This window comes from Choloepus didactylus, chromosome 2, assembly GCF_015220235.1.
Source record: "Choloepus didactylus isolate mChoDid1 chromosome 2, mChoDid1.pri, whole genome shotgun sequence".
NCBI classification, from domain to species: Eukaryota; Metazoa; Chordata; class Mammalia; order Pilosa; family Megalonychidae; genus Choloepus; species Choloepus didactylus.
The window spans coordinates 206,637,749-206,658,673 of NC_051308.1; the positions used below are offsets into that span (position 1 = coordinate 206,637,749).

The window sequence follows — 20,925 nt, forward strand, 5'->3', positions numbered from 1 at the left end:
TTTATTTTCTTCTTTTACTTTTATAACCAGAAAATAAAAGTCCTAAACAAATATTATTCAAACAAACAAAAACATAAATTCTTGGTCTAGCTTTAGAAGGTCTCAAATCCTTTTTTGGCTCTTGGTCATTCTATTTTTTTTTCCTCTAAGGGTGGTAATGAGCCATGAGCAAATTGTTTCTAATACTCAGCCTTCCGGCTGACATTTTGTTGTCTAATCCTGGGGCTATCAGCAAGCGATCAGACACGCCTGAGCCAAAGACCAGTAAGAAGTTGGCCCTGTCTCTGCTAAGACAATATGGCAATACAGGAGCCTATGGAGAGAAAGTAAAGAAAGCAGAGAATAGCTTCTCAGTCTTTCTTAGCAGCTAACAACAACAAATATGGTCACCCCAAGCTGCACTACCATCAATTGTGGCCATGGGTTACAAATGTAAATACCTACAGGGCAGGTGACATGAATTAGGGAAGCAGGTGGTGGGCACTATGGTGAAGTGTCAAGGACACACCCTGTCTAAAGGGAGCAGTTACTTGATTCTATCAATTGTGGCTGCTTGGGAAACATGGTTCTCGTGTACCCCATCTTCCATTTTTTAAAGAGACAACAAAACTCCAAAATTTTTTTGTGAAATTTTCCCAGTTTTACAATACCATACAGATGAACCAAAACATACCTGAAAGCCTGATTCTGCCTAAAACCTGCCCTTTTGCAACCTTACATTGGCTAGGAAAGAAAGAGGTCTTAAAAATCTCAAAGCAAATAAACACACGAAGGAGAAAGAGTTTTCAAGATCCAAGAAAATATGTCTGTATAATGATCAAATAATATTAAATGAGTAAAGAAAGCCCATGCACAGAAGTGGGTGGCACAGGACAAAAATGGGTTTGAGAAAGAAACAATGTGATTTATTTGGCACCCTCCAAGAGAGAAGGATGAGAAGCTTGGTATGGGGGACACTTACAGGCTAGTCACAAGATGTGCTTACCAATAAAAAAATATTACCACTGGGCTCTCCCAATGAGGAATCATCCTTCCAGATCTATCTACTTTCCTTGCCCACTAACCAACTTCTGATTAAACATTCAGGTTTCCAGGCACTGTGATACCAGGAAAGGAAATCTAAATAAGTTTCAAGTGACTTCAATTAGTGTGGGTCTGTCATGGAGAGCTGATCATCTGTGGGTATGCTGAGAAAGTCCAGTTTCTGGACCTAAAAGGCAGAGGTGTTGACCATAAAGTTAGTAATTCTTAAGTGCTGATATCTATCATCTAGCAGTAGTATAAGAAATTCTAAATAACACCCCCAACACTATCTCCCATCAAACTTAGCTATTGTTCTTAAGCCTTAGGACTTGGATCCCCTGGTAAAACAGCAGTAGCAACAACAAAAATAAACCTATAGGTCTTTGATAGGAAAGGAACAATACTTACATTAACGAAATCTCCACCCTGAATCATAAAATCCTTTATGACCCTGAAATAGAGGGAGAATAAAGGATTCTTAGAGAAGATTCTCTAGTTTAGAAACACTTGTTTTATCATAATATTAGGTTAACATTGATTTCAAAATATAGTGCTTATCACTCTGGCTCACAAAATGAATACTCTCTCCTGGATTATTAACCAAATTATAAATAAGGGCATCTCACAGTTGACCTAAGTGCATGATCTGGCACCTGAATAGCAACAAAAGGAAGGGGCTTAAGCAGTGCAGGAAAAACCACCAAAATATTCAGCAAAGCAAAAGGCAGGTCAATGTCTTAATGAAAATTGTGGGGAAAAGAACAACAAAGAAGATATGTGAAATACTAACCCATGGTCTATTACACACATAAGGGCTCAATAAATGTTAGATACTATTCCTAGGCAGGATCTTTAATCTCTCTTAGCTTCAGTTTCCCCATCTGTAGAATGTAGATAATAACACTTACTACCTCACAGCACTGTTGTGAAGATTTAGACCATGGCTCTAAAGTGCCCAATGTGCTAATATCATTACTAATCACAATGAGGGCTTTGACGCAAATTCTGAATTGAAACAAAGATACCTGATTGTTGCCACACTCCACTTCCAGCTGGCCCAGGGAATTTGATTATCCTTGGATAATCATACATGGTCATTTTAAAAACTAGTTACAAATATCAACCAGCAGGATATAATGCTGCATTTAAAAAATCTGCATTCATACCAACAAGGACATGAAAAAAACAATATTGGAATGATGTAGCTTTCTGTTTTAAATGGCTAAAAAGAATTAGTGGAGAATATTTAATCGTTCTTCAAATCAGTTCCTGAGTCTATAAAAACATTTCTTCTCAAGATCTAAGAATTAGCCTCTGGTTTTATTTTCCTCTGCCTTTACAGTCTAATTTCCCAAGGAAGTAATTCTTAGACACCAAGATGGCTTGCTAAATGACTTACCTGTGGAAGGTGCTCCCTTTGTATCCTATTGGAACCCCATCTTTTCTATAACCAAAAAGAAAGAGATTTGGAATGATGACAGGCAATCATAGGCTTTTCCAGTTTATAACACACTCCAGCCAAAAGGACTCTCCTAAAGAGGGTGGAGAAAAGAGATAAGGAAGGCAAATGAACTAAGATAGTCTCTCGGGCAATCACTTGATTCCTCTAGACCCTCACTGCAGCCCCAGGACACCCCTCAGGAGCAGGCAGAAAAGTCAACCACGTCTGAAACTGACCTGAATTCTCCCGTGCAGAACTGCCTGAAAAGGAAAAAGAGCGAACAATTCAGTCATCATCACACAGCTGTGAAACCCCTAATCTCTGGAGGGAAAGGCAGACATTGGATCCAGCAAGCCCGACCAGAGGTCCAGACACCCAGGCATGCTAACTAACAGGATAAATTGACACGGGAACAATCAAAACAGCAATATTCGGACAGTGCGATAACCAGAAGAATCAGATCTGTCAAGGGCAGTGAGTGGGCGGACAGAGACAGAAGCGCAGTTCTGCAGATTGACTTGGGCCCCTCTTCTGGATGGGGTAATCCCGTAGAGCTGGAGCATCTCCTTACCTAAAGTTCTCGGCAGTCTTAGGCACAACATCTGCAAAGAGTTCAATCTTCATGCGACCAACTTCCTGCAACCGGTAGGAGACGATCAGAGGGCCCAGCTCAAGACCGTGAAGGCCTCAGGGAGCAAGGAGCATGCAGAGCTGAAGAGCTGGCCCACCTCCCCGCCCGCCCCCTATCCGAGATGCCGCTCAGTATCCCCCCACCCTGCCCCGCCTCGCCTCCACAGCCCAATAGTCCGTTGCGCCCAGCCCTTCCCCAAGCAGGGGGCTAGGATCCGCTACTCCTCTTCCATCCTCCCGCCAGGCAGGTCCGTAGGTTCTGGTCCTATTTCACTTCCCGGCTTCCCAAGTCCGCTATCCCTGGCTTGGAGAGTTCCGTCTGCCTGGCCCCGTGCAGTTCCCCTTCGGCGCAGGGCTGGGTAGCTCTCTGGATCTCACCTGGCCGCCAATGCTGACATCAAAGAATACCACCGGGTTGACAGGGCTTGAATTTGCCACCGCCATGGCTCCGACCCGGAAGCAGAAGCCGGAACGCCGGGTTCGGGCGAACTTAATCCCAGCCCCGCCGTTTGCGTCTGCGGCGCAGGCGCGGAAGAGGCCGACCGAGGCTGGGGCCCGCCCCCGGAAACCCCGCCTTGCCGCGGTGCGCTTTCTGGTTCCCGAGTCCAGGCAAAAGCCCGCGATTAGCAGGTTCGCAATCTTTAACTCAGTTGACCCTTTTGAGGGTTAGGGCAGGGGAGGAGAAGCGCGGCATTTTTTTTTTTTTTTTCTGAACGTCAATGGGCACCCGACTCACAGGGCTGAACTAAGTGCGGTGCAAATTATTCTCGCTCAAGCTAGGGCGTTTGGACAGTCTCTAGCGTCCTTAACTCTTGGAGCTAAGACCTCTGAACCTCATACAAGTTGTTTATTCCCTCTGCCTACTAGCCTGTGAGCCCACGAAGGCAGGGACTCTGGTTTGTTCACCCTTAACCCTTAGAACAGCTTGGCACAACCCTTCCTTGTAATCAGGACACTAGAATTTTAGTTCGTTCTGCCAACGAGTTTCCACTTTTTTCTCCTCCAGTTCATTTCCCTCACAACAGCTAGTGCTTTTTGAATAATTCTTCTGCTTAAATATCACTCCTGCCTTCCCATCAAATTTAGATTAAAATACAATTCCTGACCTATGAAGGCCTACTTTATCTGGCTGCTATCTACCTGTCCTCATCTTGTACCACTTACCAATAGTCACTACGTTCTGGCCTTTCTGTTCCTCGAAGCCATTGAGAGATCTACTGTCTTAGGGCCTTAAGGCCTTGGTACTGCTGTCTGAAATAGTATTCCAGATTTTAATGAGTGGGGAGACGGGGTGCTTCGTGTAATTCAGGATTCAACTCAGATGTCACCTCCACAGAGAGAACATTGCACCCAGTCTAAAGTAACCATTGGCTATTCTTTCAGATCATTGGTATGTGTTCTTGGGGCCACTCGACATCTGTAATTATATTGTCCATCTGCACATCTCACCCCCTGCTGCCACATACATGCTTTCCTTCCTGATAGAACATAAACTCCATGGAAGCGGAGACTCTACTTGCCTGTCTTGTTCACAGCTGTAGGTGCAGTGCCTACGACGGAATAGATATAACTATTCGATAAATATATGCAATGAATTGGATAAAAGAAGGTGACCTGGGGCAAAGCTCAGAGTTGTTTTAGTTTCCTCATGTGCTCAAGTAAATACCATGCAGCAGTTCAGCTTAAACAATGTGAATTTATTTGCTCACAGTTTGAGGCTGGGAAAAAGTCCAAATCAAGGTGTCATCAAGGCGATGCTTTCTTTCTTCCAGAAGACTGTGGTGTTCTGAGACTGGCTGCCATTAGCTTGTCACATGGCAAAGTACATGGCGGTGCCTCCTGGTCTCTCCCTTCTCTTCCTGTTCGGTTGATTTTCAGCTTCTGACTGCTCCCTCTGTGGCTTTCTCTCTCCAGTAACAGGATTAAGACCCATCTTGATTGGGCTGGGCCACACCTTAATTGAAGTAACCTCGTCAAAATTTCACATCCACAGGAATGGATTAGATTTAAGAACATGTTTTTCTAGGGTACATTCAGCTTCAAACCACCAAGAGTCAGAGCATGCATTGAATATTACAGCTCTTATTTCCTGTAACCTTTGTTCTTCCTTTCTAGTTCGGTAGTCTGAGAAAGCAAGAGTTACACATAAAAATTCAGTGTGTCAGTACTTAAGGGGTCTTTCCCATTCTGGTTACTCTCCCTTTCTCCTTGCTATTCTTTCCTTTTACAATTGAAGAAGAAAGAAGAGGGGTATAAGGAGGAGGAAGAGAAAAAGAAGGAGCAGCAACATCACTTTTCAGTATAGTTTTATAAAACAATAATTTTTAAAATTGATAATATCTAATGTTGATGGGGTTGTTGCAAAACTTAAACACTCATATACTGCTAATGAAAATAAATGATGGTACCTAGCATTTATTAAGCGGTTACACACTGTTAAACACATACATCATTTTAATTGGCCCTCACAATAACCTTATGAGATATGTACTATTATTATTTTATGGGTTGAGAAATTGAGGTTTAAAGAGGTTGAATAACTTGACAATTGAAACAGTATATTGGCTTTTTTAAAGCAATGTAACAAACCCCTTTTAAAACCAACTTGACAAACCTCTTTTTAAAGCAACATGACAAGTGATGCACCAAAAGCCTTTTAGCATTTATATCTTTTGATCCGATTATGCCAATTTTGCTAATTTGTTTCTGAAATTCAAGAGAACTACATGCATAAAGATTTCCACTGCAGCATAATCTTAAATCCTGAAAAAGTAGAAACAACCTAAATGTCAAAAAGAGAATGGTTAAGTAATTTATACAACACCAGCTTGATAAAATATCATGCAGCTGTTAAAGGATAATTATGAAGACTTAAAATATGGGAAAATGTTTTATGGTATATTAAATTAAAAATCAGACTAAGAAAATGAATATACAATATGATAACCATTTACAGCTTAACTCCAAAATGAAAATAGTTGTGTTACAAATGGGATTATATGGGTGTTTTTTCCTTTTAAAATATTTGCTTTAGTATGTTTATACTTTTTTTTTTTTTTTTTTTTTTTTTTTTTAGGTGCTAAAACTTGGTTTTGAAATTTTATTAAAAAAATATATTTGCAAACATATAAAATTTGGGATGAAAAATGCTCATTTTAAAACATGTAATAACTTAATATTTGCAAACATACATGGATGGTATAAAATCCATACCATTAAAAATGTTAATGATGCAGTACTGCGGCTCATGGAACAAAAATTTTGCTGTAATTCCAGAGCTTCTCAGCCCCACATTTGAAGAAGCTGAGAAATCTGGTCCATTGGAAGTCATGAGAGCCACATGGCCAAAGCAGTAATACAGAATAAAAAACCATTTAGAACACATATTTAAAAAACACGTTTCTTAAGAAATCATACAGATAAAAGGGAAATACAATTTTGCATTTTCCCCACTTCAACGTGAATGATATTGCATCTCAGCATTTTTAATGAAGATGTTAAATACAAAACCGATTGAAACATTGCACACATCTCTCTCCTGCTGAATTTGCTGAAAAACAGGCTCCTCGAGGCCCTAGCTACTCAGGGAAATGTTCTCAAGTATGGCTTTTAGAAAGCCCAGTGTAAGTTGCTTTACTTTCTTCAGATCTTGAGATTTTAGACACTTGAAAGCACAGGGTTCCAGAAGGTACCTTGAACACAACTAAAGAAAACCAAAGGTCGGTAAGAAACGTGCTCAACAGCAAATGTGCAGCAAGAATGCAAGACACGTCCCTGTGATTCCTCAGTTTGCTTCATTCACATGGACTGAACCCACTCGTGCCTGTGCCACCGCCCATTACTCTGTATTTCCATGTTTGAATCACAGTATGATGACTGATTTTGTTTTTGAAGAAGTTAGGCACCTTCAATTTCACACTGTATTATTAGTAATACAATGACAGTTGCAGCTGCTACTACCAAAATGAGAAAATTCCAAGCTACATTCTTTGGAGAGAAGAGTAATAAAGCTGCATGGTTTAAAAATATTTAACTAGTAGAGGATTTGTTGGGTTTATAATTTTTACAAGAAAACATAGGCCAGAAAAAGAACAAATGCTTGACATGCAAAATCCATTCAGATATATTCTAAACTAAAGACTGTGCATCCTCTGACCAAGAAGGATCCAGGTCAGCTTGGGTTCTTAATCACCACTCCCTGTGATGGCAACTCATAAGCTTCAAAGGTAAGTTGTGGACACTCCACATGCAAACACCATGAAATGCTTCTCTGACACTGACAGTCCCTTGAAAACTTTAGGATTCAAAGTCAATTAGGCCAACCTCCATACCTTACAAATCTCTCAAGAGATGCACAAAGAGATGCCTTAAGGGAAAAAGGCTGTTTGGGAGGTGTGTGAGTCCATTCAAAGACATCACAGTAATCACAACAAAAAGAACAGAGCCCACCCATCAAGGATGCCCAGAAACACCTCCACTCCAAGCTCTGGGCTGCTCATCCCCAGAGCTTGTACCCAGACCCAAGAGTGCACATGGAAAGAATGGCCTGAATGCAGGACTTCTGTGGTTCTGCAAAACCCAGCAGGAAGCATCTCTTTTTTGGTGTCCATTTTTATTCAATTAAGGTTTTAAACTAAGGTTCCGGTAAAGACACTGAAGCAATGTAAACATGCCACCTAAGCTAGCGTAGGGTTCTGGACAGTAAGCATGACTGAGGAATAAGGCAACTGAACTCTGACCTTTGGACCAGGGTCATTCAACTGCAACTATCCAGGTTTGGCCTGGCTTCTCTAGGGACTCATTCTGGCCTGAAATTCCTGGGAATCATGACAGTGAACTTCTGGCTTCTGAATTTTAAGCAAATGCTTGGAATATACAAATTTGGGAGTTGAAACAGATTTACCCTTTTCAAGTCTCCATGACTTGGGCACTTAAAAGTTTAGTTTCACACCAGGGAAACCTTATCATAGATTCTATTGTCTACCATATTCATCCCTTGGATTAAAAGGTGAAAATTAACAGATTTGATTATAGACCTTCTTTAAGATATTCTTTAACTCTTTCATAATATAATACATACTCAAAAGCATCATTTCATCTCAAATGTCTATTATAACAAGAATCCCTTGATTCTTCTGTTTACCAAAGCCCACTGAGACAACAAACCATCTCCTGTGTCAGCAATTCTCTCTTACTATAACTTTCTATTTCCTGGATGATGCACAAACAATTCATTTTGGCTGCTGAATTTACACACTATCTTTAAAAACTATTCCTAATTGAGTATGAGAACTTAGAAGCTTCCCTGAATTCAGCACAATTCACACATAACTAGGTAGACAGCAATAAGATACTAAATTGAGAAGCACAAAAGTTGTTCAAGAAGCGTATTTAGATTAACAAAAGCCAATCAAAGTATTCTTTATGCTAAAACAACTAAGACCAAACTAAAACAAGTATGTAATTCACAAGTAATTTTCTAAATTTCAGTTAGAAAAATCTATGGACTTATGATTGAGTTACCATTAAAGCTTTAATGATTATTCCCAAGGAATAATCACATCTGTCAGCATTATTCACAGCTAATCCTTATGCTAGCTGGTTGAGCCAATTGGGTTTCTACCCCATCATTAAATAGTGCTCAGAAAAGTAAGCAGTGCATCTTAATTGGTTAAATACTACAAAATGACCTGTATCATACAAACAAAGACACTTTCATTCAAAGCATATCTTAAAATACTATTGCTGAAATAAATCAAAAATCTACATTAAAATATTACTAATCACCATTACATGCCATTAAAGAATAAATATAAATCATGGCAGATCAATAGCAGCATAACAAAGCATCTTTACATATTTTCACACCTCGGGCTGGAAAAGCACTCACAGCCTAGGAATACATTGGTAAAGTTCTGAATTTCACACTTTAAAAAAAGAAATCCATATTCTACAACAAAGTAAGGGCAGTGTGAATAACAGCTCCCTTTTCTGCATAGTTTTAAAACTATTCTCAATACTCTCAAGGAATGGAACCAGAATGGCTTTATCATATTGGTCCATTGGTCCTCTGTCAAAGTGTTAAGAAAAACAATCAACAATGATTTTTAACTGGTATTTAGACAGAAAAAAATAAGGCTTTGCTTCACATAAAAACTTAGCACTTTCAAAACCACTGGAGAATTTACCTTAAAATGAAGATTTCTGATAAGATTCAGGCTTTACCAACCACAGCCTTTGCTCCAAAGGTATGACATGTCTAGCTTCTGCACCACCACAGGGCCTAAGAGGGCCTGACAGGGTCTGATTCAAACAGTAACAAGGTGATGGTGATGGTAGCCTGCTGCAAAGCAGGAATAGGGATGCTTAAAAACAAAACACAATTAAGAAATTTCAGAACTAATTGTAAGGCCCAAATGGGGCATTCATCTAAAATATACTTCACTTGAACAAATCAGTCCTAATTTCCCAGCTTAAACTTCTGACCTCTAAAATTTGAAGCTATCTTTGCGCCAAGCTGACTTCTTCTCTGTCCAGAACTTGACCATCAGCCTAATGCCCCAAAAGGCCCATGACTAGTGGGGGGCAGGTGGGGGTAAGGTGCTGAATTTTAACTGCTGTAAAAGCTGGTGACTACTCCTCTCTAAATCCTCAAAAGTGAAAGCAAGCTGAAAATCAGACTCCTTATTTCACGTTCTTGCTTACATCTGATGAAAACACTCATATAACATAAATGGTCTCTTTTTCCCCCCTAAAATAAAGATTTGCTGGTGATGCTTCACAGTGAAATCTCCATTATCACTGAGAACGTCACTTGGAAAACATTCTTAAGGAATGAGTGTCTTTCTCATAGGCTCAATTTCAGGATTCTCAAAACTCAATGTTCTGTTTAGAAGTTTTCATAATGAGGCCTATTTGTTTCTGAGGTCAACACACTGCCTTCAGCTTTATTTTGCTCCAGTCAAAGGTTGAGGTTATCTTTGTTCTTGGTAAGAACCTGCAAGTAGACTTCATGAAGCGTACTGAGGAAGCTGGAATCATTCTTTATAAGATGTATTAATGTATCCTGGAGCTGAGACTTGCTGAGGATAACGGAAGGCTTTCTCTGATTTTCTGATGTTCCAACAGTTAGAGGAGAAGGGGAATTTGCTTTCCTCTCAAAGTCTGTAGATCTTGAAGCTGTCTGCTGGAAAACACTTGGGGACAGCAGGACTGAAGATACTGCAGTGGTTGCGGTAACCAGTGGGGAGCCTGCAACCGGGATGGCACTAGATAACACCTTAGGCTGGACAAACACTTCAGGTTCCTGGTTTTGCTGCATAGACTGAAGGGGAACAAGCACCATGTTGCTCAGAGAGGCTGAGGCGGCTGCTCTTGCTGCTGCTGATTTAGAGGGAGGCTCTATGAAGCTTTCAGGTGTGGCCAGCTGGCCAGCTGCTACAGGAAAGTTGGGTGCCATTGCACCTTTCCCGAGTGACTGTGTCTGTATTTGGTCATGCTGTGGGGTCAACCTGAGTTTCTGGAGAAGATCAACACTTGGGAGGGATGTACCAGCTGTGCTTGTCACGTTCAAGGGGGTCCTGAAGGGGCTGTGGTTGGCAACCAGACCAGTGTGGCTTAGCTCAGGGACAGGCTGATTCAGGAGTGGAGACCTCTGTCTAGGCGTGGTCTTCACTGCCTGCATCATAGTGTTGCTTCGAGGTAAACTGGGGGGAAGCTGTGTAGTAGGAGCTTCTGCTGGTAGAGTAGGACTGAGAACAGGGCTCAATGGGATTGTATAGCTTGGAGCATGCTTTTCATGAGACTGTGTGATGGAGGCAGGAGTGATTAGCACTGGGGTGGTGACTTCAGGCTGGACTGAGTGGTGGGCAGCAGACGGTACACCCAGATTTTCTGACCGAACGGTCCCTCCTGATTGCTCAAAGGAAAAAGGTAGGAATGGGCTGGGTTCCATCTGGGAGGCATCTCCCGGCAGCTTCTCCACTTCTTCTGAATCAAGGCCTATAACTGTTGGCTGTTCTTTTGGCAAAGAGGTTCCAAATAATTCTTCTACTGTCAGATGTTTGTGTCCAGATGGAGCAGACTTATCTTGTGACCCAGAGGGTGTCTCTTCTAGAGTCTCGGTGCTTCCCAGATTGGAGAGCTGAGTGCTTGGCTGTAACCCAGGGCTGGAGATATTTGAGTCACCGATCTGATTCCTTTCATACTCATCCTTGGCTCTGCTCAGCATCTCCAGGATGTCGATGGGCCTGTGGTCACTGCAGCCATTGGCCTGACTGGGACTCTGCTTATCCTGAGCAGCCTGCTGGGATCGCTGTGTCTCCTCTTCTACCACTTCGGCCATGAGTTTGGCTATGCGGTGGCAGTCATTCTTGTCATAAAACCAGATACTGTATATTGACAAGCTTGCATTTCTATATAGAAGAAATGGTTCATGGAGCTGAAATTCCAAATCTTTATTCACTGGTTCAACTAGATTGTGCATATTCAGTCGATTCACAATGGTAAAACCATGGTAAGGTGAAGCTGACCTTCGATAGACAAATAAGGTCCCTTCTATATCAGTCTTCTCCCACTGGTTGGCCTTAGGGCAGAAGGTGTACAGAGCAACCTGGCCCGTGAGGTCTGCGATGCTGGTGATGTAGGGGTCGTGCTGCTTCAGGGCCGCCAAGCTCATCTCCTGCCCAGCTCGACTCAACGACTCCATCTTGAATCCTCGTTTATACTGTTTTTACAGTTAAAAAAATAAGTAAATAAGGAAAAAAAAAACCCATGATAGTGGGAAAGAATGCTGAAACAACCATATGTGTGCTCTGCTGAACAGAAACATAATTAAATCATTTAAAGTTATTGTACTGATTGAAAAAAGGCATTTGAAAATACCAAACAAAATTGAGAAATCCATTTTTAGAACCAGTTTAATGAATTTATCAGCAATTTCTACGACTCCTGATTTATGTCCAGTGGGATTGGTAGCAACTCTTCTTCATGTCATGTTCCACTTAGTGTCCAAACTTCAGGTGGTAGTTTTGATCAGTATAGTTTTAGAATTTGGTGATTTTATAGGTCTGACTTTTGGTCTTGTTCTGGGATGCTGTGTGTCTCTTTCAGAAAAGCTACATTTATGTATCCAACTTCAGAACTCTGTGAACATGAAACAGACTTGGGGGACTTTGAGTTTGCCATTGTTTCTTCTGCTTTATGTTCCTCAATTACTTGAAGATGTCCAAATGACTCTACCAGGCCCGTTCCTGAAAAACTAAGAAAGGCCATGTGTGAGAGCATTGCGTAGATAGAGTATCTCTGGTAGCATTTTGGGGTTATGGGATAAGGCATCACTAGGATTTCAGTTTTGTTTTGTTTTGTTTTTTTACAACTGTCACATACAAAGAAAACCAAATAAAATTTACCTGGAACCTGTGATCATGGATTATCTCCTACCTTAAGTCAGGATTCTGTGGGGTATGGAGGTGAAGGGGTAGAGGAGAAGATTCAAATATTAAGTGTAGAGAAAATTATTCCAAAATGCTATGCTCTCTCAAGCCAGCAGCTCATGAGGGACTAGTTAGGCACCCATCACTCCCAGGCCTGTAAATGATTCTCTTGACTTTACTAACCTGGAGTTTGGTAAAGGCAATATCTTATTCAGTACTTCCAATTCAGGGATTTCACTAACTGTTTCCTAAAAGTGAAAAAAGGATGGATATTAAAAATTATAATGATAAACCATTGGCAATATGATCCTAGTAATTATGTTTTATATATTTTTGTTTAAAAATGAAACCCAGACTCCCTGTAAGAAAATTTGGAAATTATAAATGCATGCCTTATATTATGGATTGAATCATGCCTCCCACAAAGACCTGTTCAAGTCCTAACTCCCAGTTATGTGGATTTGAACCCATTTGTAAATAGGATCTTTGAATATTTCATTAGTTAAGGTGAGGCCAAGCTGAATCAGGGTGGGTCTTAATCCAATATGATTGGAGTCCTTATAAGCAGAAGGAATTTGGACAAAGGAGGAGGAGACAGACAGAGGCTGAATTATGGATTGCTGGCAAGTCATCACCATAATGTTACAGACAGAAAACGTTCCGATTGTGGACGTCTAGTCTCTAAAACTGTGAGACAATAAATTCCTATTGTTTAAGCTAACTAGTCTGTGGTACTTTGTTACAGAAGCCCTGGAAAACTAAGATACCTTACATTAGTGCTTTCATTGCTAGCCTACTTTTATAGCTACTTTTAAATGTGAATTACCACATATTGGCTGATATAATTGTTCTATTTAAGTTTTTACTGCATACTATGAGAAACATTTTCTTTCCCTTAAACTATGAAAAAAAGTATCTGTTTTGAGCCCTATGACATAAAAACCAAATATCCTTTCCCTAGAAAAATGTAGAGCCACACAGGTAAAATTTTACATGCAATTATAGGGGTTTACTGATTTCTTTGAGCTTGGACTCTAATTTAACCTTTGATATAGATCAGCTAAGTTCCTTTGAGAAATTTTTAATTATCCAGAAAGAAATGATAAGCTTATGTAAGGAGAAAAGGAAAAAAAAATTCTCTGAAGCAGCATTTAGAGAAAGCTAAACTGCTTTGGAGATTTCACTGGACTTGGAGTTAGGAGACCAGGGCTTAAATTTTACCTCTGCCAGTTAGACTCTGGCATATTCTTTCACCTCTCTTTTGGTTTAAAATGGGTTATGATTAATGCCTAATCTTTCAGGGTAGTTGTGAGGATTAACTTATATAAGTATACCTAACATACAGTGGGAATTCAATAGAAGTTTAATATAAGAACAAGTTAAATGCATGTGCATTAAGAGAAAGAAACTATCATTTATTGAATGCCAACTATTTGCCAAGCAATATATTAGGTAATTTATGTGCATTATTCCACCTTATCCCCAACATCTGTTTTTTAAAAAATATATTTTATGTATTTATTTTTGTAACAGCTTTATGGAGATATAATTCACATACTATACAATTTACCCAAAGTGAAAAAATTCAGTGTTTTTTGGTATGTTCACAGAATTGTAAAACCATCATCACAGTCAATTTTAGAACATTTTCATCACCTCCTACCCCCAAAAAATATCCTTTAGCTATCACCTCCTGTCTTTTCTTTCCCCGACACTAGGCAGCCAATAATCTTTCTGTGTCTATAGATTGGGCAATTCTTGACATTTCATATTAATGGACTCATGTAACATGTAATCTTTTGTGATTAGTTTCTTTCACTTAGCACAATGTTTTCAAGGTTCATCTATGTTGTATCCATGTATCAGTACTTCTTTCATTTTTTAGGCTGAATGAAATTCTACTGTATGGATATACCATATTATTGTGTATGTATTCATCAGTTGATGGACATTTGTGTTGTTTTCAACATTTTGCTATTATGAATAATGCTGCTGTGAACATTCGTGTACAAGTTTGTGTGTGGAACAACCATCTTTTGAGTTAAATGTCATTACTTAATTTTCCCTGATGGGAGAACTAGAAGTTGATTCAGTTTGCATTTTTTCACACAACTAGTAAAATCTGAGCTGGGATTTGTTTGATATGTAGGATGCTATGAGAAAACCTAGCAAGGACATGAAGACAGATTTTGAGACCACAGTGGAGGGTGGGTCTCAAGAAAAGCTTCATGGAAGACAAAATATTTAGATTGAGTTCTGAGGGACAGTAGGAACCAGCCGGGAGAAACTCTTGTGGAAAAGTCATGGGAAAAGGTAATGGAGGGAGAGGGCTTTCCTGGAAGAGCGTGGATTTGAGAGCATGTAAGATTCAGGGACCTGAACAGTATGGTACAATTGGAGCACCAGGTGGAGAGGGGAATCAGTGTGGAATGAGACGGATGGGTCAGGCGGAGGCCAGGTCATGTAGAAAATGAAGACAGTTTCAGGAAATTTGAGTTTTATTCTGAAAACTGTAGAAAGCCATTGAATGGTTTTGAGTCATAGATTGTATTTTCTGAAGATGTCTGGTTGTAGAATACAAGAACTGTAGGATTTCAAAATAGAAAAGCTGGAAAATGGAAAAGGGAGTTGGGATATGTCATTTCAAGTAAGGGGAATACATAATATAGAGGGAGGAAACTCCAGAGGTTTTGGAGACATAGTGAATGGATTGGCGTCATTGGATAAGGTTTGTCTGATGTCAGAAACGTATTTGGAATATGGAGGGTTCCTGTGTGGCTTCATTCCTTCTGACTTAGACATCAACAACTCTGGAAATCTTCCCAGACAGGTTTAGATAGCTTCTACAACTTATCAAAATGTAAGATTATTTCTAGTCTTATGGCTGTCATTCTCATCAGGCCTGAGTTTTGTACCTTGTTCATTATCATACCCACACTAAACATTATGGGGCCTGGCATACTATTTGAGCTCAGTAAATATTTGCTGAGTGAATGAACTTTATCTTATAGACAAAGGAAGTCTCTGAAACTCTTTGAGATGAAGAAATATGAAATCAAACAGTGCTTTATAACAATTAATCTGGTGACATAGGTAGGACAGATCAGAAGAGGAAAGACTGGGGGGAGATGAGTTAAGAAGTTGTTGTAGTAACCCAGGTGCTAGGTAATGGGGATACAGTAGGTAATATTATGGACACACTTCCTGCCCTCATGGAGTTTATAATCCAGTAGAGAAGAAAGACAGAGTTACAATACAGGAAGTAGGATGGTCTGTTACAAGGCCATGTCCCTGGTAATTCCAATACTCCTAAAAGGCTTCCTGAGATAGACAGACAGTGTGTGGGTTTGAATGTATTATGTCCCCCCAAACACCATTATCTTTGATGTAATCTTCTGTGGGCAGACATATCAGTGTTAATTAGATTGTAATTCTTTGAGTGTTTCCATGGAGATGTGCCCCACCCAATGGTGAATGATGACTCTAATTGTATTATTTCCATGGAGGTGTGACCCCACCCATTCAGGGTCTGAATTAGTTCGCTGGAGCACTATATAAGCTCAGACAGAAGGATCGAGCTTGCTATAGCCAAGAGGGACACTTTGAAGAACGTACAGAAGCTGAGAGAGTAGCTGAAGATGAGAGACAGTTTGAAGACAGCTGTTGAAAGCAAACTTTTGCTCCTGAGAAGCAAAGAAAGGACAAACTCCCCAAGAGCAACTGAGAGTGATATTTTTGAGGAACTGCAGCCTTGAGAGGAACATCCTGGGAAAAAGCCGTTTTGAACCCAGAACTTTGGAGCAGACACCAGCCACATGCCTTCCCAGCTAACAGAGGGACACCATTAGCCATCCTCCAGTGAAGGTACCCGATTGCTGATATGTTACTTTGGACACTTTTATAGTCTTAAGACTGTAACTGTGTAATCAAATAAACCCCCTTTATAAAAGCCAATCTTCTCTGGTGTTTTGCATTCTGGCAGCATTAGCAAACTAGAATAGATAGATAGATAGACAGATAGATAGATAGATAGATGACAGATGGGTAGATAGAATAATATAGCTAATGTGGTGAAATGTTAAAATTGGTAGATCTAGGCATCTGAGGGGCAGATATGTTGGAGTTATCTGTATAGGCTTTCTATTATTTTGCAACTCTCCTGTAAGTTTGAAATTATTTCAAAATAAGTAAAGAAAAAAGCACAATTTTGCACATGTAAAGCTGTTAAGAAATACTTACTTACTACAATAAATATGGCACTTTATCTTGGAAAAAAAAAAAAAGGCTGCCTGAAAGAGAAATAGAAGATTTGGAATAGTATGATAATGACTAAGATCAAGGGACCAGAGAGCATCCTTAATCTTCCACTTACTAGCTATATGACCTTGGGCAATGATGTCACTTTGTCTCTTTAAATCTCAGTTTTTTCAGCTGTGAAAATGGGAATGACAGTACTTACCATGGGCTGGTATGAATCTGTTATATACCCCATAAAAGACTATGTTCTTTTTATTATTATTATTGTGAAGTTTAACATATATATATAAAACAGTGATAACTTTCAAAGTACAATTTCACAAGTTGTTAGAGAGCAAATTTCGAAGAATGTCATGGGTCACATCACAGTTCCACAACTTCAGCCATTACCATTATTGTAAATTATAACATACATACAGAAAGGTGTCAGCTCTCGATGTACGGCTCAACAATAGGTAATTTCAAAAATTGTTATTGGTTATAGTCTCAGTCTCAGTCCCTTCTGTATTATGCAATACAAGGTGATACAGAAAGGTGAAGACCTTCAAGGCACAATTCAATGAGGGGCTATAGAGCAAATCCCAAAGGATGCTTTAGGCCTCAGTTCAACCATGTCATTTACCTCCTTCTAGCCATCCTAACACCCAAGCATCATATATATATAGATATATACACACACACACATATATATACACACACATATATATAAAATTATGTAAAGTTTCAGTATTCATAGACATTTGTTAAATCTTATCTTGTTTGTTGCTACCCCTTCTTCTCACTTAATCTCTTTCTCCATCTTCAGGGGTGTCTAGGCAGTGAGCACCCTAAGTTGTTCATATTAATGGCGGTGCTGACAGTATGGGAAAGGGGGCTACATCTGATTGTTGATCTTAAAGAGGCTATTGCCTCTGAGTTTTAGGACTTGTCTGGTATAGGAACATTCTGGTGGATTTAAGTTTCTGAAATAGAATCCCAGGTAGAGACCTAGGTATTTGGGAACTACTTTTTTTTTTTTTTTTTTTTTTTTTTTTTTTTTTATCTTTAAAAAAAAGTTTAATTATTTACAAGTATCAAAAAAAGATAGTTAAAAAAAGCATAGTTAAATCTCATAAAAATTTAAAAAAAACATAGTTAAATCTCATAAAAATAACACATATACAAAACAAATTGTGGAAGTACCGCTTGTGACAGAAATAATGCAAAATGATAACCATCAATATAATGCTAGAAGCCCTCATAGCTCACTAAAAAGTCTATTTCAAAGCAGTTCCTAATGTCAAAAGTACACAGATTTGGTTATGGTTGATTCCATTACAAGTGGTACTTTTAGTGGTTCCACCTGTAGATGGAATTCAGTGTGCATTACTCTGTTATTCACTTTGGTGAAAAAGTCAGCAATGTGCCACATTTTGCCATACTGTTTGGAGACTTGAGCCATTGCTTCAGTCATGGGGGTGTGGACAGAACCAGTGCAGAGGTGCTGTAAAACAACATGATAGTTTTGAAGCTGTGAAAATGTCCAAATCAAGGCCATTATCAAGATGATGCTTTCTTCCTGAAGTCGGCTGCCGGCGATCCTGGGCTCCGCTGCCACATGGCAAGGCACATGCTGGCTCCTGCTGGTCTCTCCCCTCTCTTCCAAGTTTCCTTGCTTTCAGCTTCTTGCTGCCATGACTTTCTCTCTTATCTGAATCCAGACTGCATTCTTGACTTAGGGTGAGCCTGGGGCAATGGGAAGAAATGCAAGACCTGCCAAGAATTTCCACAGAGAAGGGGAGTGCCCACTACACACAGGACACAGGGGTGCTACCCAATCGTATTTGAATCTCAGTATCTGGTTTACATACAAGAAAAAGAATCTGGAAGGCTTGGCCAAAATTTATCAGGGGTTCTCTCCGGAGGGTAGGGTTTCACTTTCTACTTTATACATTTGTATAGTGTTGGAATTTTAAGATAAAGTTTTATATTACTTTTTTTTTTTTTTTTTTTTAAATCATCATTTTATTGAGATATATTCACATACCACGCAGTCATACAAAACAAATTGTACTTTCGATTGTTTACAGTACCATTACATAGTTGTACATTCATCACCTAAATCAATCCCTGACACCTTCATTAGCACACACACAAAAATAACAAGAATAATAATTAGAGTGAAAAAGAGCAATTGAAGTAAAAAAGAACACTGGGTGCCTTTGTCTGTCTGTTTCCCTCCCCTACTTTTCTACACATCCATCCATAAACTAGACAAAGTGGTGTTTGGTCCTTATGGCTTTCCCAATCCCATTGTCACCCCTCATAAGCTAAATTTTTATACAACTGTCTTCGAGATTCATGGGTTCTGGGTTGTAGTTTGATAGTTTCAGGTATCCACCACCAGCTACCCCAATTCTTTAGAACCTAAAAAGGGTTGTCTAAAGTGTGCATAAGAGTGCCCACCAGAGTGACCTCTCGGCTCCTTTTGGAATCTCTCTGCCACTGAAGCTTATTTCATTTCCTTTCACATCCCCCTTTTGGTCAAGAAGATGTTCTCCGTCCCACGGTGCCAGGTCTACATTCCTCCCTGGGAGTCATATTCCACGTTGCCAGGGAGATTCACTTCCCTGGGTGTCTGATCCCACGTAGGGGGGAGGGCAGTGATTTCACCTTTCAAGTTGGCTTAGCCAGAGAGAGAGGGCCACATCTGAGCAACAAAGAGGCATTCAGGAGGAGACTCTTAGGCACAAATACAGGGAGGCTTAGCCTCTCCTTTGCAGCAACCGTCTTCCCAAGGGTAAAACTTATGGTAGAGGGCTCAACCCATCAAACCACCAGTCCCCTATGTCTGTGGTCATGTTAGCAACCATGGAGGTGGGGTAGGCGAATACCCCTGCATTCTCCACAGGCTCCTCAAGGGGGCACTACATCTTTTTTTTTTTTTTTTTTTTTTTTTTTTTTTTTTTAACTTTCCCTTCTTTTTTCAAATCACCTGTATGAAAAAAAAAGTTAAAAAGAAAACAAACATACAATAAAAGAGCATTTCAAAGAGACCATAGCAAGGGAGTAAGAAAAAGACAACTAACCTAAGATAACTGCTTAACTTCCAACATGGGGAACTACTTTTGGTAAGGGCATAACAAACTGGCCATTTGGCATGTCTAGCTGGAGCTTGCATAAGAGAAACCTCCAGGATAGCCACTCTGCTCTATTTGGGATCTCTCAGCCAGTGTGACTTAAGCTTTTTACCTTTCTTTTTCCCCCTTTAGTTCAAGTAGGCATTTTCAATCCCTCACTGCCAGGGTCAGGCTCACTCCCAGGAGTCATGTCCCACATCACGAGGGAGACTCATTTCCCTGGGAGTCATGTCCCTCGTGGGGGCACTGGGGGGGGCGGTTATTTGCTAAGTTGGGCTTAGAGAGAGAAGGGTCATATCTGAGAAACAAAAGAGGTTCCCTGGAGATGCCTCTTAGGCATAATTATAGGAGGGCTCAGCCTCCTATTTACAACACTAAATTTCACAAGAGAAAGCCTCAGGTCGAGGGCTTGACTTACTGAGTAGTGGGTTCCTAACTTCACTTAATTAGTATTCTATCCCAGGATAAAGGGTTAGTTTCTTACCTTATTTCCACTTAGTTGTACAATCATCATCACTCTCAACTTTAAACAATTATAACGTAATATATCCCACAACTCTTATCAGATGCTAATTATTCATCCCTAATATTACTGAAGAGTTGGTAAAATATTCCTATTAATATAGTCTTTAATACAAAATGGTAGTTTTTCCAAACCACACTGTTGTTAACCTTCTGCACCAGTGTCATACCTTATAAGTATATCATGTTAACACTTATTTATGTTTGTGGTGCTACTCTGTGGGTTACATGCCTTTAAACAACCATTTACAAACATGTTTGCCTTTAATGCATCACTGATACTTATAATCCCCTTAAAGAGCCATAGTCACACCTGACCATTCCATACCATTAAGATCACCCTCGTTATCATATCTGTACATATTAAATTATCATCCCCCATTCATTAGCTTCTATATATCTCTAGGTCCCCCATATTCTACATTATAAAACATTTACTTCACATTTTTCATGGAGTTCACATTAGTGGTAACATACATCTCTCCTTTTGTGTCTGGCT

The 20,925-nt window shown here is 39.9% G+C and overlaps 3 protein-coding genes across 6 annotated transcripts in view; all 3 read right to left on the reverse strand.

Annotated features, from left to right (window-relative positions):
* PPIH (peptidylprolyl isomerase H) overlaps nt 1-3,569 on the reverse strand; it is a 30,780-nt gene extending 27,211 nt beyond the window's left edge. For both annotated transcript variants that reach the window (XM_037827512.1, XM_037827511.1), the window contains exons 1-5: nt 3,473-3,569; nt 3,036-3,100; nt 2,701-2,724; nt 2,423-2,467; nt 1,432-1,474 (exon numbers count right to left, since the gene is read on the reverse strand). In XM_037827512.1, the coding sequence (XP_037683440.1) occupies nt 1,432-1,474; nt 2,423-2,467; nt 2,701-2,724; nt 3,036-3,100; nt 3,473-3,538 (243 nt within the window). In that variant the 5' untranslated portion in view covers nt 3,539-3,569. The remainder of the gene's footprint in view (nt 1-1,431; nt 1,475-2,422; nt 2,468-2,700; nt 2,725-3,035; nt 3,101-3,472) is intronic.
* Nucleotides 3,570-6,175: 2,606 nt separating this feature from the next.
* Nucleotides 6,176-11,904, reverse strand: LOC119527466 (mRNA-decapping enzyme 1A). Its single transcript, XM_037827516.1, has one exon. The coding sequence runs from the start codon at nt 11,799-11,801 to the stop codon at nt 10,056-10,058; it is 1,746 nt and encodes a 581-aa protein (XP_037683444.1). The 5' UTR covers nt 11,802-11,904; the 3' UTR covers nt 6,176-10,055.
* A 219-nt stretch (nt 11,905-12,123) lies between these two features.
* Nucleotides 12,124-20,925, reverse strand: part of CCDC30 (coiled-coil domain containing 30) — a 247,826-nt gene continuing 239,024 nt past the window's right edge. For all 3 annotated transcript variants that reach the window (XM_037827513.1, XM_037827515.1, XM_037827514.1), the window contains 2 exons: nt 12,712-12,776; nt 12,124-12,353 (listed from right to left, as the gene is read on the reverse strand). In XM_037827513.1, the coding sequence (XP_037683441.1) occupies nt 12,155-12,353; nt 12,712-12,776 (264 nt within the window). In that variant the 3' untranslated portion in view covers nt 12,124-12,154. The remainder of the gene's footprint in view (nt 12,354-12,711; nt 12,777-20,925) is intronic.

Excerpts from the sequence above, each read along its gene's own strand:
- LOC119527466 (XM_037827516.1), bottom strand. The coding sequence starts at position 11,801 with ATGGAGTCGTTGAGTCGAGCTGGGCAGGAGATGAGCTTGGCGGCCCTG.